This window comes from Oncorhynchus keta, chromosome 1 (genome assembly GCF_023373465.1).
Source record: "Oncorhynchus keta strain PuntledgeMale-10-30-2019 chromosome 1, Oket_V2, whole genome shotgun sequence".
Taxonomy (NCBI): Eukaryota; Metazoa; Chordata; class Actinopteri; order Salmoniformes; family Salmonidae; genus Oncorhynchus; species Oncorhynchus keta.
The window spans coordinates 61,022,926-61,048,530 of record NC_068421.1 but is presented as its reverse complement, the minus strand read 5'-3'; the positions used below and the strand labels follow the sequence as shown (position 1 = coordinate 61,048,530).

Sequence of the window (25,605 nt, the reverse complement as noted above, 5' to 3'; positions counted from 1 at the left end):
ACTGAATCCCAAAAAACATTTCCACTGCATTTCAGCCATGCCACAAAAGGACCAGCTGACATGTCAGTCATTCTCTCGTTAACACAGGTGTGAGTGTTGACGAGGACAAGGCTGGAAATCACTCTGTCGTGCTGATTGAGTTTGAATAACAGACTGGAAGCTTCAAAAGGAGGGTGGTGCTTGGAATCATTGTTCTTCCTCTGTCAACCATGGTTACCTGCAAGGAAACATGCACCATCATCATTGCTTTGCACAAAAATGGCTTCACAGGCAATGATATTGCTGCCAGTAAGATAATTAATTCAACCATTTTTCAGATCATCAAGAACTTCAAGGAGAGCGGTTCAATTGTTGTGAAGAAGGCTTCAGGGCACCCAAGAAAGTCCAAGAAGCGCCAGGACGTCTCCTAAAGTTGATTCAGCTGCGGGATCGGGGCACCACCAGTACAGAGCTTGCTCAGGAATGGCAGCAGGCAGGTGTGAGTGCATCTGCATGCACAGTGAGGCGAATACTTTTGGAGGATGGCCTGGTGTCAAGAAGGGCAGCAAAGAAGCCAATTCTCTCCAGGAAAAGCATCAGGGACAGACTGATATTCTGCAAAAGTTACAGGGATTGGACTGCTGAGGAATGGGGTAAAGTCGTTTTCTCTGATGAATCCCCTTTCCGATTGTTTGGGGCATCCGGAAAAAAGCTTGTCCGGAGAAGACAAGGTGAGCGCTACCAACAAAAACCCACAAATTCTGACAAACTCCAAGCATTGATTATGCAAGAATGGGCTGCTATCAGTCAGGATGTGGCCCAGAAGTTAATTGACAGCATGCCAGGGCGGATTGCAGAGGTCTTGAAAAAGAAGGCTCAACACTGCAAATATTGACTCTTTGCATCAACTTCATGTAATTGTCAATAAAAGCCTTTGACACTTTTGAAATGCTTGTAATTATACTTCAGTATTCCATCGTAACATCTGACAAAAATATCTAAAGGCACTGAAGCAGCAAACTTTGTGGAAATTAATATTTGTGTCATTCTCAAAACTTTTGGCCATGACTGTACAGTACCCACACATGCAACCATATTCAAACAAAACCCTTATAGAAATCCTCTCCGCCCACAATAATAACATGGGATGCTTATCTGAACACACAAAACAAAACAAGCAGTTTAGGGAGAACGTTGAAAAGATATCATCACTATGCTTGTGGATTACTTAGTACACTTACGACATTCGTATTGCTCATCGTTATTGTTATTAGCCTTGTGTTTGAGTCCAGGAATACAGACGAGACACTCTTTCCCTCCCTTGCGCCTACGCTCTTTTCCCCCCTCTCAAGGGTGAGTGATCTCGCTCGTCTCTGCTCTTCGTCCCACTGGTAATCAGCCGCCGCATTTGGCTCAGTAATGAAAGCAATCCCAGTGCCTTTCACTCCAGCAAACCCTAAATAATGAGACCTGCCTTCCTCTCCTTCTCGCCACACTCGCCTCTCCCCCTGCTGCCTAATGGTTGGGGAAGAGCCTGCGTCTGCTGGAGTAGAGGAAACATGGACATTCGCATGCTTTTGTAGTCCACCATCCTCTCCGTGTTCCACTCAGAGTTCTGGAAATCTAGGTCTAATCTCAAGGTAGGTACAGTACTGGCTATTCCCAAAATGCAAAGATCATGAGTGTTAATCCATGTGAGAGTTTGTTTATTTCTGAGAATTAACATGTAAAAAAATGACACCACATCAGATTAGTCCTCAGTCTTATCTACATAATCAGACACTGTGATGCTCGTCGTTCCACATGATGCACAAAGCAGACACGGCTCTTTAAGAAACTGTTTATTGTTGAACACAGCAGGTAAATGAGAAAACGTCTTATCCATAATTACAATCAGAGACGACAACAATGCCATTGATTATGACGACCCAGATAATAAGAATAATCATTCAACCATAACACCCATTACCACTGATATGGCGGTTTAAACCTTTGTCTCGCCATTGAAAATTGTTCTGGTCAACTACAGAGCACTGCAACCAGTCAGTGAAGTGTCCAGACAAACAGATCATATGACAACCACACGGCAACAGTAGTACAAACAGACACAGCTGCTGCTACAACAGCCATACAGTAAGTGACGCGGGTTGACACCAGTTCGTCAACATAAAGCATTGACAAATAGGTTTACTTAACAGTACAGAGAGAATCAAATCAACAAAGGTTTGTGTGAGTAGAACCACGTTTCCCCTCAGACTGTCAACCAATGGAGCAGTACAGGCAGCAGCACTAGCTCAGTGAGAAGCTCATTCTGCAACAGTCAGTACAGATAGCATCCCAGGTAGGCTACAGAGAGAAAGTGTTGGTACAGTCCAGGTATTGCGTTTCATATGAATCTGTTCCCAGATCACAGAGATCTGGCACAACAGAAACGAGGAGGTCTGTGAAGGTACTGACAAGCCAGCGGATGCTGAATCCTCAACAAAATAGTCTAGTCCAACGAGAGCAGAGATGGCCTGACTGACTAGAATATTAAAGGAATTTACACAATCTAAAGTCAATGTCCAATCACAATGTGACCTAGGATTCCAGGACCATTGTCCCAGCAAATCAGAGGGTCTGTACGAGCACAGGGAAGAGCAGAGACAGGTGTTCGGCTCCTCTGATTGGTAGCTTGTGTGTGGTGTAGAAGTGGATGACCTCTGGGATGGTGTTGAATGGCAGGCTGTTCTGCCCCAGGACGTACTTCCCATCCTTACACTGGCTGAACTTTATGTGCATGAAGCCTTGGCAGCTCCTGAGAGAGAAGGCCGAAGGGCAGAGTCATGGACCACATGATGACACACTGGAAGTGACATATACAGCCTACTTATTTCTGGCATTTTACGAGGTATTTCTTACCCAGATTTAACAACATATCATAATGTTGGACTAGTAAGAAGAGAGGGAAGGGGGGAATTATACAGTATAAATTAGTAATGTAATGGCTTGTGAGAGACAAGACAAAGATGATGAGAGAGAGCGACGGAGAGGAAGCAAGCAATACAGAACTAGCAGTAGAGCAGCGCTGCACCTCCCCTTTAAGAGCTAGCTGCCATCATGATGTATGTCTAATTATAGAATCAGAGGGAAAGACAATTGGCTCTAATTGGTCATCATTAGTTTGCAAAATCAACAATGGAAGACTAGGGAAATCTGTTGTTCTACACAATGCAATAACAACAAACATCATCACTACAAACAGCATCACTACATTGCTAATTAGCTATGGCTTGTTTTTTGTGTTCTTTGGAGCACATCACCCATCAGGATTGAAAGGTACACTACATGACCCAAAATAAGTGGACACCTGTTTGTTGAACATCTCATTCCAAAATCATGTGCATTAATATTGAGTTGGTCCCCCATTTGCTGCCATAGCAACTCTTCTGGGAAGGCTTTCAACTAGTTGTTGGAACATTGTTGCAGGAACTTGCTTCCATTCAGCCACAAGAGCATTAGTGAAGAAGGGCACTGATGTTGGGCGATGAGGCCTGGCTCGTGTTCCAATTCATCCCAAAGGTGTTTGATGGGGTTGAGGTCAAGGCTCTGTGCAGGTCAGTCAAGTTCTTCCACACTAATCTCGACAAACCATTTCCGTATGGACCTCACTTTGTGCACGGGGGCATTGTCATGCTGAAACAGGAAAAGGCCTTCCCCAAACTGTTGCCACAAAGGTGGAAGCACAGAATCGTCTAGAATGTCATTGTATAATGTAGCATTAAGATTTCCCTTCACTGGAACTAAGGGGCCTAACCCGAACCATGAAAAACAGCCCCAGACCATTATTCCTCCTTCACCAACCTTTACAGTTGGCCCTTATGCATTCGTGCAGGTAGCGTCCTCCGAGCATCCGCCAAACCCAGATGTGTCCGTTGGACTGCCAGATGGTGAAGCGTGATTCATTACTCCAGAGAACGTGTTTCCCCTGCTCCAGAGTCCAATGGCGCCAAGCTTTACACCACTCCAGCCGACGCTTGGCATTGCGCATGGTGATCTTAGACTTGTGTGCAGCTGCTCGCCCCTAGAAACCTATTTCATGAAGCTCCCAGCAAACAGTTCTTGTGCTGACATTTCTTCCAGAGTCAGTTTGGAACTCGGTGGTGTTGCTACCAAGAACAGACTATTTTTACGCACTACAGCACTCAGTGGTCCCATTCTGTGAGCTTGTGTGGCCTATCACTTCGCGGCTGAGCCGCTCATAGACGTTTCCACTTCACAATAACAGCACTTACAGTTCCCCCGGGGCAGCTCTAGCAGGGCAGAAATTTGACGTACTGACTTGTTGGAAAGGTGGCATCCTATGACAGTGCTACGTTGAAAGTCACTGAGCACTTCAGTAAGGCCATTCTACTGCCAATTTCTGTCTATGGAGATTGCATGGCTTTCTGAACCTGTCAGCAACGGGTGTGGCCGAAATAGCCAAATCCACTCATTTGAAGGGGTGTCCACACACTTTCTTATATATAGTCTGTGTTTCAAATTAAATCACAGATCCCTGACAAGCTGTTAGAGAAAAATCCCTCTTGAGGAGACATGATTTGTCTGTGTATTTGCCTCATCCATATTGGTGTGATGCTAGGCTGTGTGTCAGTCTGTTTCCATGCCGACTCACTCTACTGGTTCTCTATCGCTTTGATTCCATCTCCAACTACCTCTGGCATGTCTCCCTCACAACAATTTAGAGACACAAAGCACCTGCCAGTCAAAAGATCAACCCACTGCTTCTTTCAGACCCCTGGACCTCCTATTGTGAGACGAGGGCCACATACTGTAGCTTTGTCGTTTCACATGTCAGCCTGTCTATTTGAGCTGTTAACATCGGCGGGTGTGTGTTTGTGTGTGTTTTTGAGTGACATTGTATCCGTGTGATGTCTGTGAGGCTGAAAATGAGAACCTCTAATGTGGTGTGCGTGCGTGCACTCAGGCGTGCCTGTGTGTAGCCCACAGAAGGTGATTCATATTCATTAGTGATTGGAAAGCGGCTGATGTGAGAGCTGCAGTGTGCTGTATCTGCCTGATTACCACTCAGAGAGAGAAGAAGTGCTGGGGGAAGAGAGGGGGAATGAGAGTGAGGGAGGGAGAAAAAAGGGGGAGAGTGATGGAGAAGGGGATTTAAGGATCAAGCTAGTAATTAGAGAGAAGAGATTTGGCCATATAAGCACTATTATGCGGCGTGAAGGACTATTGAGAAGAAAATCAGTGTGCCAATGATCTTCAATGGGTTGAGGGAGGAGAGAGAAAACAGAGGAGGTTAAGAGAGACAGATGGGGTCCTACATACAGTGAGATAGAAGCTCAGTAGGGAAGGTGGCTACAAGTATACAGTACACAGTATACTTGCCGTTATTTAAGTCAGTTAAGAACAAATTCCTATTTTACAATGACGGCCTACCCCTGCCAAACCTTCCCCTAACCCGGACGACGCTCCCGATCGTGGCCGGTTGTGATACAGCCCGGGATCGAACCAGGGTCTGTAGTGACGCCTCTAGACCACTGCGCCACTCGGGAGACAATCAAGTCAGAGTAGTTAAATCGGAGGATGATTCAATAAATATTCTAACCTACTGTACTTATTGGACTGTTTGACTCATACCAAACTGTATTTAAGTGTATTAGCAATGATTTGATGTTGCTGTTCAGATGTAAATGGTGTGATTATGTTGAGCTTTATACCGTAGTGAGAGAGAGTAGTCGTTGAGGCTGGTCTGGCTGTTCCTCACCAGGTAGCTACACTCCTTACACAGGGTCAACAGAGACTCTGCCTCTGACCGCGACAGTGCCCCGTGGTACCACCTGACAGATACACAACATGAATGGAGGGAGGGAAAAAGACATGGGGCCTCATTTATCAAAAGGTTGATATTTATCAAATTTGAACTTGACAGGAAAGTGTGCGTATCTCCATGCAAATCTCAGACCATGCGTACGCACAACTTCGAGTTAAAGAATTGTATTACAAGCAAACATTGTTATTTGGGGGGAAATGGAGGTGTTTGAGGCACAGAATTTGATGTTTATTGAAGGCTAACAAAAGCACTAAAACGTAGGCTAATTATATAACAGATGCGTTTGCCGTTGGTAAGGAGTTCGCAGAGCAGCATGCAGCCTAATATGTTTCTATGAGTCTTATAATATGGTCTGAAATCATAATCATATTTACTGACATAACTGGTTAATTCCACGCTACACAAAAAAATATTAAGCTACTACTTATTCATCGCTAATTCAATAGCCAAGGAGCACAACATCATAGCCCACTTAATCTCAGAGCCTGTACCAAGACAGGAAATAGAAACAGTCAATTGACACACAAAATACTGAACAACAATTTATATTTTGCATAGTGTGGGTTATAGTACTTACTTTTACTTTTTTTTAAATAAAGTACGCAGCAAGTGTTGGTATTCGCTATAAGCGACATACATTTTTTGTTTGAAAAAGTAACAGCAAAAGATGAAAACATTAGCCCACACCTCTACAGAAATGTGTTCCAATTTACCATTGTGCTTTCCTTTAGAAACAGACATGGCCCAGTTGCAATATTTCCAAATCATACAGCAAATGAGGGTGTTTACGTTACCATAAAGGTGAATGGAGGACGTTTTCCAGGCAGGGGTGTATACAATATGGCTCTGATTTATCAATTTAAAAAGTGTGGATATGTTGCGTATGACCGTTTAATACATTCCAATAAGTTGTGATGCGCGCAAATCCTAGAATCTCCACCTACGCCAAAATTGACTAAGAAATGTACACATGGTTGATAAATTAGGCACCTGGAGTACTGTGCAATGTCAAATATTAGTGGTAAATTAAGGGATTTTCTTTTGTGACATACAGTACACAGATGTGAAAATAAAGTGACATGCAAATATTTGATTGCCTCTATAGTTGAAATGTGTTTCTGTAGGTGCAAATGTGTCATGTAGTGTGTTATAACTATGTTTCTTCTCACTTGAAACAAGCCTTTAGTCACTGTTTACTAAGTCTGGCAGATGGCACAGGGGTCGGACTGAGACCAGACCACACTTACTCAAACATGAGTAGGGCTCTCCAGTGGATCCTATAACAACACTTAAAAGACCACCTGGGAGAGTAATGTACTACCCTCTCACTTCATGTACCATGGCCTGGTGTACAAATATATGATTGATTAGTAGAGTTTGTTCATTCATATATTGTATATCGAAACATGTTTTATACATGTATATCATTAGAATAAACTAAAACCACATTTACATTCCAGTGTGATGCTTTCAGTATTACTGTGTAGATGAAGCAATAACACCCAACCCAAACAAGAGATAAAGTAAACAATAAAAATGTCATTACAAAGGAAAAGAGTACGGTACGTACACTTGTTTCTCCAGGGGCAGGGTGGGGTCTACTCTCTCCCCCATCATGTTGTGAGGGTCAGAGCAGGGCATCCGGAACTTCATGCTCCCTCCTGCCAGGGGACTGGACCTGGGTGGACGCAGGCGCTCGGTGGGGGACGAGGACCGTTCCCACTCAGCACCATCAAACTGCACTGAAAAAAAGAAAGTGAGTTACACAGAGTATCTTATTAAAAAGGGAAAACTCAAGCCAGGCCTGGGAAAACAGTGTAGATACTGTTGTTGGTGCAGATGGAAAAAGGGTTGGGCATGCCATAGCACAGAGAACAGACTGTTTCTGCTGAAGGGGTACACAGTGGAGAGGAGAGCTGGTAGCACAGATCTGACTGGGTGCAACATCATCATCCATTGGTTGGCTGGGACCAGGAGCTGCTCCAGGGGATATCTGCAGGGTGACCTAATGAAAGGAGGCATGAGAGGACCACATAGCACAGGGGGCTTCTGGGTTGTGGCGGAAGCGGACCCTGAGGGGCTGCAGTGCGATGTAGAGGGAGAGTCAGTGCTGTGTGGCGACAGGCAAAATACCATCATGACCCAATGTTATGAGACCCATTGCTGTGTGCTACCACCAGTATCTGGCTTACTAGACCTATTATGGTGTGTTACAAAAAATGCCTTCAATAGCCACTTGTTGCCAAACCTATTGTTGGGTTGTTAGGTTGGGACCCATTGATGTACAGTACCAGTAAAGGGTTTTTCTTTATTTTTGCTATTTCTACATTGTAGAATAATAGTGAAGACATCAATACTATGAACACATATAGAATCAAGTAGTAACCAAAAGTGTTAAATGTAAATATATTAGATTCTTCAAAGTAGCCACCCTTTGCCTTGATGACAGCTTTGCACACTCTTGGCATTCTCTCAACCAGCTTCACCTGGAATGTTTTTCCAACAGTCTTGAAGGAGTTTCCACATATGGCTGCTTTTCCTTCACTGCGGTCCAACTCATCATAAACCATCTCAAATCGCTGCAGAATGCTGTAGTAGTCATGCTGCTTCAGTGTGCCTTGAATTCTGTCACCAGCAAAGCACCCCCACATCATCACACCTCCTCCTCCATGCTGCATTCTGAGGTGCAGTTAACTCTAATGAATGTATCCTCTGCAGCAGAGGTAACTCTGGGTCTTCCTTTCCTGTTGCGGTCCTCATGAGAGCCAGTTTCATCATAGCGCTTGATAGTTTTTGGGACTGGCCTTGAAAAGTTTTCCGCATTGACTGACCTTCATGTCTTAAAGTAATGATGGACAGTTGTTTCCCTTTGCTTATTAGAGCTGTTCTTGCCATAATATTGACTTGGCCTTTTACCAAATAGGGCTATCTTCTGTATACCACCCCTACCTTGTCACAACACAACTGACTAGCACAAACGCATTAAGAAGATCCAAGCTGTCATCAAGGCAATGGGAGGCTACTTTGAAGAATTTGTTTAACACTTTGGTTACTACATGATTTCATGTGTGTTATTTCACAGTTTTGACATCTTTGCTATTATTATACAATGTAGAACAATAGTAAAAACAAACAAAAACCCTGGAATGAGTAGGTGTGTCCAAACTTTTGACTGGTACTGTATGTTAACATCATACAAAAAGCAGGCAGGGCAGATGCAGGACACTAGGGGTTCAGGCTGGTGGGTCAGGGAACAGGTTGGGGAGTGAGAAGGTGTTGTCCTGGGAAGGTGTTGTCCTATCAGGAGCTCCTCCTCCATCTGCTGCCCCACTGGAGGGGGGCAGGGTAGCTCAGGCAGCTCTGACATCTCTACAGGGAGCCAGGTGCAGAGGAGAGACAGATTTATAAAAATAAAAAAAAAATTAAATCGATGGATAGAAGGGGAAGTAGAATGAATACGGAGATGGATGGAATATGGAGGAGGTAAGAAGTCTGACAGGAGAAAGAGTGAAGGTAGCCAAGTAGATGCTGTGTGTCAGATTGACAATGATGTGGACTGTGTGTCTAGGATGGTGAGGACAGGGCACACAAATGAGGCAGGAGCGGAACAAAATAGCTCATTACAATCCGTGGCCAGTAACCACGTAACCCATTACTGCAGTCTCAATGGCGCACGCACACAGAATCCGCCACAGCTGTGCTACACACCACACAGTGAATTACTAAACAAATGAAGGGGGGGCTGACATCTTGATATTCAGACAAAACAAAAGACCCCTGGGTGTGTGACATAAAAGGGCAGCTGAACAGGGCATTAGGAGAGACCCCAGTGATGCTGTACATACATCCCTCACTCTCATCCCTCCCTCTCTCTCACTAGATCATTATTGAGCAGGGAAAACACACTCCGCCACTTTCTCTGGCTCTCTGTGAACTATTGGCGCATGATGCAGTACAATGGCCCCATCTGGAGAGCCCTCCCAGCCCTGCAGAAGCCATCATTAAAGTGTGACCAGCTCAGAGAGAACAACAGTGAGGGAGGACTAGAATGAAAGGAAGGAGGGAATGAACTCTGAAGAGAATCATACATTGTTTTGAAAAGGGATTGCAGTTAGAGTTAAGCTTTGCTTGTCACAGTTAAATGAGAACATTTCGAAACAGAATTCCTGCCCTGTTTAGGGGGAGTTCCAGACTGTATGCAATACCAAGGACATACAGTACACCATGTACTTAGAAACCAGTTGCACTTGCAGTACGAGTGGGTGTGCATTCTGTTCAAATTCTATGATTCCACAGTTGCTGCTATTTGTAGCACACAAGTGTCCAGTATAAATGTTTGAATGTCTGGAGGCTATTTGGGGCATCCGTGTTCCAGTGCGACTTCCTGCCTGCAGTGTAACATTTACCCTAAATGGCCCCTTTATAATCCCCTCATGACATCACCTTTACCTCCTCCTACACATGTCAGCACTCATCACTGTGACAAAGGGCAGGACGTGACCTTCTGCTGGCCGGGTGCACACAGAGCTGTCACTCAAACAGAGGGAACATCTGGGCTCCATTTACTACTAATGGGAAGCTGTGGATCTATCACACAGGTTGTGGAGGCCATTTGCCCGAAGGTCTTTCTTGTGATATATTTACAACATCATGTTCAGAGAGAGAGAGAGGGGAGAGAACTATCAGGCAGATTGACATTTCAGAACAGAATATTCAATAATATATTTGAAAACCTGTACAAACCACTCAGCAGACACAAAAGACAACCTCACACTGAAGTGGGTCCACTGGTTGAACCAAGAAAAAGGCATTTCAGTATAAAACAAGTTTTCAATCCATTTTACTCTTTCAGTATGGAAGACAATGGCACTACAACCTCAGAGCTCATCATCTGAGTAAATATAAAAAGCCATTTTATTTTTTATCAAAATAACTATCCTGGAATCAAGTGACAGGAGCATTGGATAAATCCTGCTGTATTTCGTCATTAAACACAAGTATTAAGACATCTGCTTTGTAACAAGCCCAGCTCCCCATGTTCTCTCTGCCAACAAAAGGCTTTCTGCCAGGCGCAACTTCTTCCTACTAATGACAGATAATTAACACCCCTACCCATGAATAAACACTAAGGCATATAAAATAGGAATATGACATGGCATTTGAAATCCATTTTCATGGACAGAACTGACATTTTCTTATTCAGCTCAAACCAATGGCTTTCTACTATTCCTCCCTTTCTGATTTCTCTTCTTGGCCTTGTATATTCTGTTGGTTCCTGCGCACACACACACCTCCCTCTCTCTGGTGCATTATCTATCCATTCACTACTTCTCTCCCCCCTCCCCATCTCACTCTGCCTCCCATCCAACTCACTTGAGGGAACGAGTCTGGATGGTGAAGGATGTCTTTTCATTAACATCAGTAAAGCTTCACATGGAGCGAGAGAGCGCGAGGGTTGGAAGAATGTCGACACGACACATCCTGTAAATTGATGGAGAAGCCAGTTGGGAACCCCAGGGCCAGCTTAGAGTGAGCTAACAGACCAGGGACACACCGGCCAAGGTGACGGAAATCTCATGATTGCTGCGTCGCACGCACACATGCACACAAATGTGTCTTTGTAGACGCCAGTCTACAGTACATTCACACCTGGAAAACCAATCCAACATTCCGTATCTGCAAAATATTGTGTGAGAGACCTTTAAGGCCACCTACTTGTGGAGGGAAACCAGATATCAGAGATCAGATACTAAAAGCACATACTGTAGATCAAATATGCTGTGTACCTAACACCATTCATCTCCTCATTAGACAGGGCATTCTGTGTGGAGTAATGAGTGTCCATTAAATTAGCTCACTAATTGGTGTTGCATGGCTGCAAGGCTATCTAGGCAACCCTCACTGTTGAATGTTAAAACATTCACAGGAATTAATGATGGTTGTAATAGGGGGGAGCTAGGTGCTAGTGACAGGTTTGTAGTGTTCTAATTAAAACCTACTGGACTGAGGCATGTCTGTCTGCCAGCAGCAGGCTCTCTCACACTGCTGGTGTCACGTAATTGACTACCAACTCACACCCAGACACTGATCTCCACCTGAGCTGGACTGGACTCCACAGTGAATACTGTACATCCCACTCTAAAAGAGGATATGCACAGCATTTTACTTCCTGATTATCATAATTGTGCATGTAATATGCAACTATCCAAAAAGCCACCTCTAAATGTGCTATTCCTTTATTAATGAGCATCCTGCTCTCACTCCTGACCAATGTTCCCTTTAAGCTGCGCTTGTTCACAGGAGTGCAGCTCCCCAGGACTGCCATGCAGAAGAAATATCAGCACGCGCAGAGAAACACTAGATTGAACTTAACTTTCTACAGTTTTTCCCCTTAGTTAACACTATCAACATTTCCCTTTACTGTGGGAATTGATCGAATCAATGCAATATTATACACTTTCAATGCAACATACCAAAACATACCTAACTATGCAAGACAATGTATGCAGAAATAACTATGAAAAATATGTTGTTGTAGGCAGAACAGTGCAGCATAACCAATCAGAGCTGCAGTAGACCTTTATGCAAATAGACCATTGCTATATATGGATCTGTGCTATTCACTTTAAACTGGACCGTGTTTACAGTATGAGTAGATGCGCTTGTTTTGAGATCCAAGCAAGAGCTGCATGTAGCCAAGTGTGCACGTGTTCATATTAGCCCACTTATAGATCATTTGTAGTCAGCAATGGGAGAGTGATTGCTTCCTATAAGAGCACAAAACGTGTACATTTCTTTCTTTCAAAAGTGAGTCGGATAAACAGCTTTTTTGTCTTAAAGGGGCAGTGTTGTATTTTGAGAGAGGCTTGAATAAGCTAAGTACCCAATAGGCAGAGGGTAGCATAATGTATCTAATTCTCTGTAATAATGTTATGGGAATAATAATGCATTTGAATTTTGTATAAAATGCTTCTTGCATCAAAACAACAACATTTTCAGTCACCTTGTTTGAAGGACAAGTGGATAAACAGGTTAATGTCAAGCCCTGCATGTTCTTTTCAAAAGTCTCATGGAATGTAGGTCTACATTGAACAACACATTGGCTGCTATTGTAGGCTGAATGATAGAACATCCATTTCCATGTTAAAATGTAATGGGATGCATTTTCTCCATTGTTTTTGATGGTAGGCCACTCTGGTAGGCCTACATTATGATCAAATAGCCACAGAGCCTACTTGACCATTGTCTGAAACTAACTTAAAGCAGGTACAGCCTCAGTGTTCACAGTAAACGCTTGCTGGAAGTTGCACTGAATTTTCACAACATTGAAATTTGCGCTCAGCAGACCTGAAATTTGCTCAGTGCCGAAAAAATGTAAGGGAATATTTCTCCTGACTGCGGTAACTGTTGATAATCAGTGCGTGTGGTGATGAGGTGAAAGCTGAGGCACTGCTGGCAGATCGTAGGTTATCAGGCGGTGTGTCACCTCGGCAGGGAGGGAGGACTGCAGGGACAGTCCTGTCACCGCTGTGGGACGAGAGGCCGCAGTGAAGGCGAAGGTGTCAGCGCCACGCATGACTGATTGCTCCCTGTCACAATGGCCTCGACCCCCCCCTCACTTCTCCTCCACAGCCAATGTCATTCATTATCTTCTGTCCCCTGCCCTCGGAGTCGCTGGTTTCCACAAACATCCGCACTGAGCTCACATCAAATCTGCCATAACCTTGGACGTCCCCCCTCTCTCGCTCTACAGCTCTTCAACTAACCCTCAGTGCTGCCATACCAACCCTGCCTAGTAATGCCCGGCCATCTGACTGGGAATATGGATTAAAAGTCAGAATGGAACATACTGTAGTGTTTCTGTTTTTCCCTCCAACCAATCTGTTCACACAGGCCGGGGTGCTGGCAGCTAACTGACTGCAGGTAGAAAAACAGGTGCCAGGAAATCATGAGTGAAAGTTTCTCTCCCCCCATCTGGTACCATTTCTTATTGGTGTTGTAATAGATCCTGTCCAAGAGATCTGGGTTTTATCCCTTAAATCTTCTGAGAGGGTCGCTCACCCGATGGAAGTAATCCTCTCAGTCAACGCTACGGTGTCCATTTAATGCCTGCGATGCAATGTGATTTGAACATGTTCTGTGTCTTTGTGTCTGTGTCGTGTGTTGCTGTAGCAGTTCTGCTGACCACCTGCTTATTAGAACTGGATCAGTCATGCACACGCGAGCATGTAATTAACTGAGAAGAGGGGGAGGAAGGGAGAGCGAATGCATGAAAAAGAGGAGTGAAAGCAAGCGTGTTGATTTATTCTCCTGTCACTTTGACCTCCTGACTGAAATGCAGCTCAATTAAGTAGGCTTGCCCTGCCGTATCGTAACTGATCTACTGCCCACCGGGCCTCACAATATAAAAAAAAAAAAAACTTGTATTGTTTATGATGTACACTGAGCATTCCACAGGGATCCTGGCCCATGTTGACTCCAATGCTTCCCGTCTTTGTGTCAAGTTGGCTGGATGTCCTTTTGGTGGTGGGCAAGTCTTGACACACACAGGAAACTGTTGAGTGTGAAAAAACCCAGCAACAATGCAGTTCTTGACACTTACTAACACAACTACTACCATACCCCACTCAAAAGCACTTTACGGTAAGTATTTTGTCTTGCCCATTCACCATCTGAATGGCACACATACAATTCCTCTTTAAAAACGAGTCGATTTTCGCGGTCCAGTGAAATCTAATTAGCATTAAAAAAAATCCCCATAGAAATCTGTCAGTTTAATCTAGAGATATGAGACATGTTTTGGCATCGGATGCATCTCAATCCATCACATCCGCTGATGTCGCACTTCCGCATCTGCGGTGAAAGGTGACAGATATAGAGCAGTGTTTGTCAGATCATGAGACATCCCGAAAATAAGTCTTCTCACAAAATTGTCTATAGCGTCCAAACGGTTTGGCCTACAAGCTATGACTCTCTCTATGGAAAGATGAGACTCACGAAAACGATGGTGTTCTCTGTGACAACCACAATCACCTTGACTCGCTTGAAGTCGCTACAGCCAATCTGCAAACTGTGTGTAGCATCCGAATAGTTTGGCTACACTCATTTTGCTCTAGGATGCCCACAGGCCTCATCTAAAAGGTCCCCCTGTAACAGTTTTTAAAAAATGAAGTGTAGTGCATTCAGAAATTATTCAGACCCTTTCGCCACTTCGTGATGTTACAGCCATATTCTTAAAATGTATTAACTGTTTTTTCCCCCTCAATCTACACACAATACCCCATAATGACAACGCAAAAAAATGGTTTAGAAATGTTAGCAAATGTATTGCCTTATTTATTTACGTAAGTATTCAGACCCTTTGCTATTGAGCTCAGGTGCATCCTGTTTCCATTAATCATCCTTGAGATGTTTCTACAACTTGGAGTCCACCTGTGGCATATTCAATTGATTGGACATGATTTGGAAAGGCACACACCTGTCTATATAAGGTCCCTCAGTTGACAGTGAATGTCAGAGCAAAAACCAAGCCTGAGGTCGAAGGAATTGTCCATAGAGCTCTGAGACAGGATTGTGTCAAGGAAGCATTGAAGGTCCCCAAGAACACAGTGGTCTCCATCATTCTTGAAATGGAAGATATTTGGAACCACCAAGACTCTTCCGAGAACTGACCGCCAGGCCAAAACGGAGCAATTGTGGAAGAAGGGCCTTGGTCAAGGACGTGACCAAGAGCCCGATTGTCACTCTGAAAGAGCTCCAAAGTTCTTCTGTGGAGATGGGAGAACCTTCCAGAAGGACAACCATCTCTGCAGCCCTCCACCAATCAGGCCTTTATGGTAGAGTGGCCAGACGGAAGCTCCCCAGTAAAAGGCACGACAGCCTTTTAGTTTGCAAAAAAGCACCTAAAGGACAAGATTCTCTGGTCTGATGAAACCAAGACTGAACTCTTTGGCCTGAATGCCAAACGTCACGTCTCGGGGAAACCTGGCACCATTCATACGGTGAAGCATGGTGGTGACAGCATCATGCTGCGGGGATGTTTTTCAGCGTCAGGGACTGGGAGACTAGTCTGGATCAAAAGATTAACTCAGCAAAGTACAGAGAGATCCTTGATGAAAATCTGCTCCAGAGCGCTCAGGACCTGACTGACCAGCGAGACAACGACCCGAAGCACACAATGCAGGAACGCCTAGACAATGCAGGAATGCCAAGACAATGCAGGAATGGCTTCAGGACAAATCTGAATGTCCTTGAGTGGCCACAGTCAGACTTGAACCCGATCGAACATCTTTGGAGAAACCTGAAAATAGCTGTGCAGCGACGTTCCCCTTCCAACCTGACAGAGCTTGAGAGAATGGGAGAAACTCCCAAAATACAGGTGTGCCAAACTTGTAGCGTCATACCCAAGAAGAATTGAGGCTGTAATTGCTTCCAAAGGTGCTTCAACGAAGTACTGAGTAAAGGGTCTGAATACTTATGTAAATGTGATATTTTTTCAAATTTATATAAAAAAAAAATAACTGTCTAAAAACCTGTTTATGCTTTGTCATTGTAGAGTTATATACATAAGTGTATAAAAAATAAAAATAAGTGTATATATCACATACGTGTGTGCGTTTCCTGATCCTTCTTATATCTCTCAGATATAGGACATACAGTGGGGCAAAAAAGTATTTAGTCAGCCACCAATTGTGCAAGTTCTCCCACTTAAAGATGAGAGGCCATGTAATTTATCATAGGTACACTTCAACTATGAAAAAATCCAGAAAATCACATTGTAGGATATTTAATGAATTTATTTGCAAATTATGGTGGAAAATAAGTATTTGGTCAAAAACAAATGTTTATCTCAATACTTTGTTATATACCCTTTGTTGGCAATGACAGAGGTCAAACGTTTTCTGTAAGTCTTCACAAGGTTTTCACACACTGTTGCTGGTATTTTGGCCCATTTCTCCATGCTGATCTCCTCTAGAGCAGTGATGTTTTGGGGCTGTTGCTGGGCAACACAGACTTTCAACTCCCTCCAAAGATTTTCTATGGGGTTGAGATCTGGAGACTGGCTAGGCCACTCCAGGACCTTGAAATGCTTCTTACAAAGCCACTCTTTCGTTGCCCGGGCGGTGTGTTTGGGATCATTGTCATGCTGAAAGACCCAGCTACGTTTCATCTTCAATGCCCTTGCTGATGGAAGGAGGTTTTGAGTCAAAATCTCACGATACATAGTCCCATTCATTCTTTCCTTTACACGGATCAGTCATCCTGGTCCCTTTGCAGAAAAACAGCCCCAAAGCATGATGTTTCCACCCCCATGCTTCACAGTAGGATGCAACTCAACATTCTTTGTCCTCCAAACATGACGGGTTGAGTTTTTACCAAAAAGTGATATTTTGGTTTCATCTGACATTCTCCCAATCTTCTTCTGGATCATCCAAATGCTCTCTAGCAAACTTCAGACGGGCCTGGACATGTACTGGCTTAAGCAGGGGGACACGTCTGGCACTGCAGGATTGGAGTCCCTGGCGGCGTAGTGTGTTACTGATGGTAGGCTTTGTTACTTTGGTCCCAGCTCTCTGCAGGTCATTCACTAGGTCCCCCCGTGTGGTTCTGGGATTTTTGCTCACCGTTCAAGTGATCATTTTGACCCCCCGTGGTGAAATCTTGCGTGGAGCCCCAGATATAGGGAGATTATTAGTGGTCTTGTATGTCTTCCATTTCCTAATAATTGCTCCCACAGTTGATTTCTTTAAACCAAGCTGCTTACCTATTGCAGATTCCGTCTTCCCAGCCTGATGCAGGTCTATAATTTTGTTTCTGGTGTCCTTTGACAGCTCTTTGGTCTTGGCCATAGTGGAGTTTGAAGTGTGACTGTTTGAGGTTGTGGACAGGTGTCTTTTATACTGATACCAAGTTCAAACAGGTGCCATTAATACAGGTAACGAGTGGAGGACAGAGGAGCCTCTTAAAGTACTGGTCTGTGAGAGCCATAAATCTTGCTTGTTTGTAGGTGACCAAATACTTATTTTCCACCATAATTTGCATTTTGTCTGTAGTTGTTGAAGTGTACTTATTATGAAAATTACAGGCCTCATCTTTTTAAGTGGGAGAACTTGCACAATTGGTGGCTGACTAAATACTTTTTTGCCCCACTGTACACTTCATAACAAACTTCCTTTGGATTTTATTTTGGGGGGCTCTCTGTTGTTGTATATAGTGAATATGTTATTCAATGCGTTTGTATGGGCTAATAACAGGAAGGCCAAATTATATATATCATTTTTTTTAATAAGTATCTTTTTGGATTCTTCAAGGAGTCTTAAAATTCCAAATCAAATAGCTAAATTATCCTTGGTATGACCTTCTTAAAACAATTCCATATAGCTTAGTAGACCCCCTCTACAGTCTAAGGGCTGTAGAACCCAGCAGCGTTGGTAGTTCAAAACACAAATGGGTGCGCCTGGCATCTACTACCATACCCCTTTCAAAGGCACACATACACAATCCAAGTCTCAAATGTCTCAAGGTTTGAAAATCCTTCTTTAACCTGTCTCCTCCCCTTCATCTACACTGATTGAAATGGATTTAACAAGTGACATCAATAAGGGATCATATCTTTCACCTGAAATCACCTGGTCAGTCTATATCATGGATAACGCAGGTGTTCTTAATGTTTTTATACTCAGCTTAAGTGTCGGATACAGATAGCAAATTCATTAACACACACAACAAAGTCACCCTTATCATCCAGTCTCGTGTTCAATTGGTTCAATTGGCAAGTAGTCATGAATGTGACACACATTCAATGTGTGTGTGTGCAATGGACAAAGTGTGGAAGTGGTCATTCAAGGTGTGTGTGTGCAATGGACAGAGTGTGGGAGTGGTCATTCAAGGTGTGTGTGTGCAATGGACAGAGTGTGGAAGTGGTCATTCAAGGTGTATGTTTAGTAGCGTGAGAGTAGAAAGGGAAAGATGGTTGTTGTGAGTGTTAGGGACGAGTACTCAAACAGACGTCAAAATTAGCTTCAACCAGAGATTTTTTTTAAATTAAATACTCTAAAATGTGTTTGTGGCATGTCCGGGGGGGGATACATTTTTGTCTTGAAGACAATGTCAATTTGCTTTGACTCTAGTTTTCCATTTGTACATGTTTTGGTTTTTGCCCCTCAAATACACAAGGCAAGCATCACTCAGTTCTTCTCCCTAAATTCCCTTTCCCTCACTCAATAGGCATTACAAACGCTCCCTCTACACACGCATGCCGAGTTGGCACACAAGCTCCCGTTAGGCTTACAGAAATAAATGCCTATAAAAACAGAGGAACGGTGGGCGTAAAAAAAGGTCTAACTGATAGGATACACAAGACACATTCCTTGCCAAATTACGACAGTTTTAATCATAAATAAAACATAGACTGGTTGATTGAAGTAGGGAAATATGTGTTCTAAAAATGAGCTGCAGTTTGGGAATAATTGTATCCAGTCTATTTTCTGCTTAGGCTACTTTGTGAACTGCTGGTGCCATTTAGAATTGGTTAGTCTAAGCCATAACGCCCCTAAACATAGAATGGTTCCACACTGAAAATATGCAAAAACAGGTTAAAAGACAAAGAGCATATTTTCATCAGAATCATTATGCCTAGGCCTACTTACCAAACTGATGCCGTGCCGTAATTCATCACCATGCACAATGTGGAATCGTTCATCCATTTAAAAAAATCCAAAGAACATGCAGAATAAACTAAATTAAACGTCTGTAGGTCTATATCGAAAAGACGACAGCTTTTGTTATGTAACCCTGAAAAAATTCTCTTTTAAAACGCCAAAATAAGCCCCGTTTCAAAATATCACTCTTTGAAAAGAACAGCTCCAGACACGCAAGATGGGTGCGTATCACTTCGCACTGGCAAATTTTTTAATTTGGAAAAATATTCTGTCATATTAAATCAGGTTTTTTTGCAATAAAATAGGTGCGACTTTAATGTGATAAGGGCTCGGGAAATAAGTGTGTGGAAAAAAAGTGAGGGGAAAAAATCCTGTGCAGGCCTTGCTCTTGTGTTCTAAAAATAGAACTTGAGAAAAATAATAATACATGTACTGAACAGTCGAACCCTAATGAGTGCAATAGTGACAGTGTGAGATAGCTACTCAGGTTGCTGAGGATGGGACTGAGGTCAGTCAGCGCTCTCAAGTGGTGCAGCATTTTAAGGCACTACATCTCTGTGCTAGAGGCATCACTACAGACCCTGGTTCGATCTAGGGCTGTATCACAACCGGCCGTGATTGGGAGTCCCATAGGGTGGCGCACAATTAGTCCAGCGTCGTCTGGGTTAAGGGAGGGTTTGGCCGGGGTAGGCCGTCATTGTAAATAAGAATTTGTTCTGACTTGCCTAGTTAAATAAAGGTTAAATAAATAAAAAGATACAAATGTTTAAGTAGATCAATACCTGCGAAGGCTTTAGAGATGTTCTCTTTTTTCCACTCCCATGGCTGGTCGTACTCGTCTGCTGGCCGCTCGTCATCCTGCGGCAACCGGCTCTCTCTGCCTTCCTCCAGGGGGTTGCTGTACCCCAGCCCCACCCCTAGCGGCCGCCCCCGCCCCCGCTCATTCTCATAGGGGGTGTCGTAGAGCTGCACCTCGCCTTGTGTCCGACCCACTCCGGGACCGTGCTGCAACTCTGTTAGAGAGAACACAAACATTTGACTAATTTCAATGAATAGTGTGCGACTATTCCATTTGTTTTTCAAAGAGAGAACACACACACATTTCAAAGTCAGACATGAAGGATTTATGAACCAGCAGTTCATAATTTAGAACACAGAAACAGAAAACAAACTGTTATTATGGTTAGAAAACACAAGATTCCTACAACAGGAGGTCAATTGCATCTGTCACAGCAAATTATATGAAAAGCCTGTTGAGCAAAAACAACATGAGTTGAATTTGAGGATGGGAAACAAATGATGTTTGCACAGCTTGCTGAAGGCCCAACGCGTCATATGGAGAGGCTTAACTAAACTCTGGGCTAGACCCAGAGCCGTGTAGCAGAAGAACAGCACTTCTCTTCACAGTTACAGCAGCAATCTAGTTGCTGCATCTCACAACAGCCAGTCTCATTTGCATTTTTATCAGAATTCTCAGCATGTAGCATGTTCTATAAAAATCTTTCCCAACACCGTCAACCTTCAGAGAGTTGTGTGTGATTTTGAGCTGAGAAGCCATAGATGATTGAAATAACAAAAACACATGAAGACAGACTTCTGAAACAACTGCCATGTGGGCTGTGAAGCCCAAAGCTTCAAAAAACAGGCAATATTGGGTGGAAGGAAAGTGGAAGAATCTTTTGTCTCCACCATCAGCCTATCTATGGAGGTGCAGTGATGTGAGAGGGAAAGAGTGCTGGATCTTAAATGGAAGGGTTGGCTGGTGAAAAGCAGAACAGGCTAACTTTAACCTTCAGACTAAAGACTGCTATTGGGCGCCCTTGCCGTCTCCATGGCGACAGAGGCGGCCCTGGGGACAGACCCTGAGGTGGGAGGTGGTGAGGAAGGGAGGGGAGGGCTGGGTTGGTTTGATGTTAAATCATTGAGACAGAGGCAGGCTTGGTGTTGTGGCATGCTGCTGTACCTGTGCAGGGAGCATGGAATGTCAGGGAATAGAGAGGAGATGGAAGAGATTAGGGGAGGCAGATGAAAATAGGCAGGGTGGGAATGAGAAATGGATGGGAACATGAAGGGAGAGAGAATTGAGAGAACGTATCTTGAAGGGAATCAGGAATCTATTACGGTATGCAAATGTATGTCAGACCGGCGGGTGACAGAGAATAGAAACTGAGTTCTGCCTTTATTCTCCCCAACTGAACTTTCAAAAACGTGATAGAACCACATTTAAGATACCTTGGGGACGACATCTGCCAAAAACACACATCAGTTGATAATCTGTCTCTGGGGGGGTATAATAGCTGTTCTACTTGAGAATCAGAGCGATATTCAGTGTCACACCTGGCTTTCCCTCTTCCACCATGTGTTTAATGGAGCGCCCACTGACATACCACAGTAACTCAGTCCTGGGTTGACTGGCTCACTGGCTTAGGCTCCATTGTGTATTTACCAAGCTGAAAGACTAAGAGCCCCTTTGTCCTAACCCTGTGACTATGAACTGCTTCTGACTTGAATGAAGCCAGCAAAGATAACAGTCAAACACACACTGACTCTCAGACGGATTAAAAAGCTACCCAGAGTCCCGAGGGCAACTAGGGGAGAATCCCTCCACCACTCTAGTGAGAGACGCTTCACTGCATGGGTCTGACAGACAGTGGCTGAGGAAACAGAGTTGTTACTACAGAAAGGCAACATGAGAAACGACAGATCTGAACCTAGGGATGGAGGATGAGCGCGAGGGAAAGGATGAGCGCGAGAGACATTTGTAAGGCTGTGAGTCAGACAGAGGACAATCTGACAGGGGAAAGTCTCGCTCCTGCAGCGGAGAGTGTCGTGGCCTCGTCGGCAGATCTGTTTTACGCTAGGCTCTAGCCAACTCTCCTATCGAAGGCATGATAACCAAAGTCAGAGGAGTTGGCTAAACCACAAACAGATCTGGTAACAGGCTAGAAGACAGATATATGAACAAGAACATCATGGAGAGAATATATTCCGTCAATTGTGATTAGCCTACCTGTCCTGTGACAAAGAAATACTTGGTTCATCCAAAAACCAAAGCCTAGTAACAGACTCACCTGTGATGACGCGTTGGGCCTCGTAAGGCTCCATGTAGCCGTTGTTCTCGCAGTGCACAGGTCCCAGATCAGACTCTGGCCGGGGGTTTGCGTGAGCATCAAACGGATCAGAATAATCTGCATCTCTTACTGCTGGGGCTGACGGAACCACCTGGGGTATAACAGACACTCATTAAGACACAATACATTACAATGTATCACTCATACAGTGCATTCAGAAAGCATTCAGACACCTTGACTTTTTCAAAATTTTGTTACGTTACAGCCATATTCTAAAATGGATTTAATAAATTGTTTTCCTCATCAATCTGCACACAATACCCCAGAATGACGAATCCATAATGACAAATCCTTGTTCACATAAGTATTTAGACCAAGAGCAAAAACCAAGCCATGAGGTCGAAGGAATTCTCTGTAGAGCTCCGAGACAGGACTGTGTCGAGGCACAGATCTGGGAAGGTTACAAACAAAAATCTGCAGCATTTAAGGTCCACAAGAACACAGTGGCCTCCATCATTTTTAAATGGAACCACCAAGACACTTCCAAGAGGTGTCCACTCAGCCAAACTGAGCAATCCGGGAAAAAAAGAGAGGTGACCACAAACCCGATGGTCACTCTGACAGAGCTCCAGAGTTTTTCTGTGGAGATGGGAGAACCTTCCAGAAGGACCACCATCTCCGCAGCACTCCACCTGTCAGGCCTTTATGGTAGAGTGGCCAGACAGAAGCCAATCCTCAGTAAAAGGCACATGACAGCCCGCTTGGAGTTTGCCAAAAGCCACCTACAGTAGAGAATCTCAGACCATGAGAAACAAGATTGTCTGGTCTGATGAAATCAAGAGTGAACTCATTGGCCTGAATTCCAAGCTTCTGGATGAAACCTGTTTTTCAGCGGCAGGGATTGGGAGACTAGTCGGGATCGAGGGAAAGATGAACGTGGCAAAGTACAGAGAGATCCTTGATGATAATCTGCTCCAGAGCGCTCAGGACCTCAGACTGGGGTGAAGGTTCAACTTCCAACAGGACAACAACCCTAAGCACACAGTCAAGATAATGCAGGAAGGGCTTCGAGACAAGTCTCTGAATGTCCTTGAGTGGCCCAGCCAGAGCCCGGACGTGAACCCGATCGAACATCTCTGGAGAGACCTGAAAATTGCTGTGCAGCGACGCTCCCCTTCCAACCTGACAGAGCTTGAGAGGATCTGCAGAGAAGAAATGGGAGAAACTCCCCAAATACAGGTGTGCCCAGCTTGTAGCGTCATACCCAAGAAGACTTAAGGCTGTAATCACTGCCAAAGGTGCTTCAACTAAATACTGAGTAAAGGGTCTGAATACTTATACAAATGTGATATTTCAGTTTATGTACATTTGAAAAATTGTTTTAAAAAAAATGTTTTGCTTTGTCATAATGTGTTATTGTGTGTAGATTGATAAGGAAAAAATATATATTTAATCTATTTTAGAATAAGGCTGTAACGTAACAAAATGTTTAAAAACTCAAGTAGTCTGAACCCTTTTCCCAAATGCATTATACACTAAGAGCACAAACCGTCACCAAACTTTTCATTTGTACTGTTCAAGTAAATGTGTTTTTGTAAAATTTTCTGCGGAAATTGTTAAAAGTAGTCCTTGTACATAGAGTTGTGGTTTGTTTATCTTTGCAATCATTGGTTTTGTTTGTCATACATTTTTAAGTGAAAAGACTGCGTTTTAACATCATTGTTACCGTGGAATTGCCCTTATCGAAAGCCCAGGATTGAAATTGCAATGTTCATGAGGGGATGGATGAATTCCACACAGACATTAATGAGGGCAGCCAGAGCACCTACGCAGAGTGTCTGTATCAACTCTACCTTCCCTTAGACCTTCAATGCACTTCAGGAGCTGTGCACTTGAGGCTTTTCAAATGAGAATAAGAGATCGATTTTAATGCAGCTGTGGATTTTAATGCATTACCTTAGTGAAAATGTGTGCGCTGATTTGTTAACTGAATCAATGTGCATTCCCTGCCTCTATAGGCAAATACTATCTTACTCTCTGTCTCTCTCCCTCTATGAAACTCTGAGCATCCCTGACCCTTGCAGCTGTGCCTGTGTGTTCTCCTGCCAACACATACTGTACTCATCCAGGGTGGGTCTATGTGCCTGATGGCAGCACAAGTGTGGCATACGGTACTATAGCAGCCTAAGGCCTGTATGGCTTTCCTCACCATGTGTTCACATGGGGAACTCTCTGCTTGCTAAACCAAACACCATTTATTATTCATGTCTGGACATAAACTCAGGGGACTGTGACACCCCACTCAACGAGCCATCCATCCCATCAATAACGCTTCCTTCCATTAGTCATCCAGGCCGGCCAATTTATGGGCCACTTCAAACATGGCATGATGTATTGAAACATTGCATACTTCTGACTCACATTACCAGTCACTTGCATATGGGCTTAATCAATAAGCAGAGAGGTATTTTTAATGGTAATGATTGTTAACGTGGAACAGGAAATGACTTACAGGCTCTTGATCTTCTAGGGAGACGGCACTCAGTAAGATCTTAGTTCGCCCCAGGTCCTGAGAGTCCATCTTGATGAGGCGATGTTTGGGAGATACAACATTCATATCCAGGCTGGCGGACTTCAGAGGAGAACCAAAGGCAGGGTAGGAGGAGTCTGAGGACCCAGACTCGTTTCTGGCCCGGTTCTCAGAGTCCTCGTATGGGTCCTCAAAGTCTAGTTTCTTCTGAGCTCGATAGGCTTTCAGTATCTCACTCTCTGTGTAGTCTGGTTTGGGTGGCTGAGGAGGCATCCTCCTGCTCCCAAAACTCAAATAGTCTTTGAGCCACTTTGCCATTTGACCTCTGCTCCCTCGGGCACTTGATGGGTTGAAAGACAGGTTTCTGTGAAGAGAAAATGTTATGATTCTGGTTAAACTACTTGCTTTCCTTTTAGTGACCTGATTCTAAACCTCAGACTCAATAGACAACAGACAGTGGATGGATTAACATTGTGTGTCCTGTTCTGAAGTGAAGTAAAACACTTGAACATAATGTCATCATTCATTCAAAATGTA

The 25,605-nt window shown here is 43.9% G+C and overlaps 1 protein-coding gene across 6 annotated transcripts in view; it reads right to left on the bottom strand.

Annotated features, from left to right (window-relative positions):
* Window positions 1–1,805: 1,805 nt before the first annotated feature.
* The window catches only part of LOC118389941 (SH2 domain-containing adapter protein F-like), a 26,829-nt gene continuing 3,029 nt past the window's right edge, over window positions 1,806–25,605 (bottom strand). For 5 of the 6 annotated variants that reach the window (XM_035779979.2, XM_052457034.1, XM_035779960.2 and 2 more), the window contains 6 exons: window positions 25,051–25,432; window positions 22,539–22,689; window positions 20,250–20,480; window positions 7,377–7,548; window positions 5,694–5,813; window positions 1,806–2,776 (listed from right to left, as the gene is read on the bottom strand). In XM_035779979.2, the coding sequence (XP_035635872.1) occupies window positions 2,590–2,776; window positions 5,694–5,813; window positions 7,377–7,548; window positions 20,250–20,480; window positions 22,539–22,689; window positions 25,051–25,386 (1,197 nt within the window). In that variant the 5' untranslated portion in view covers window positions 25,387–25,432 and the 3' untranslated portion in view covers window positions 1,806–2,589. Of the gene's footprint in view, window positions 2,777–5,693; window positions 5,814–7,376; window positions 7,549–8,843; window positions 9,176–20,249; window positions 20,481–22,538; window positions 22,690–25,050; window positions 25,433–25,605 lie in introns of those variants that run through there. The other variant, XM_035779996.2, reaches the window with a different exon arrangement.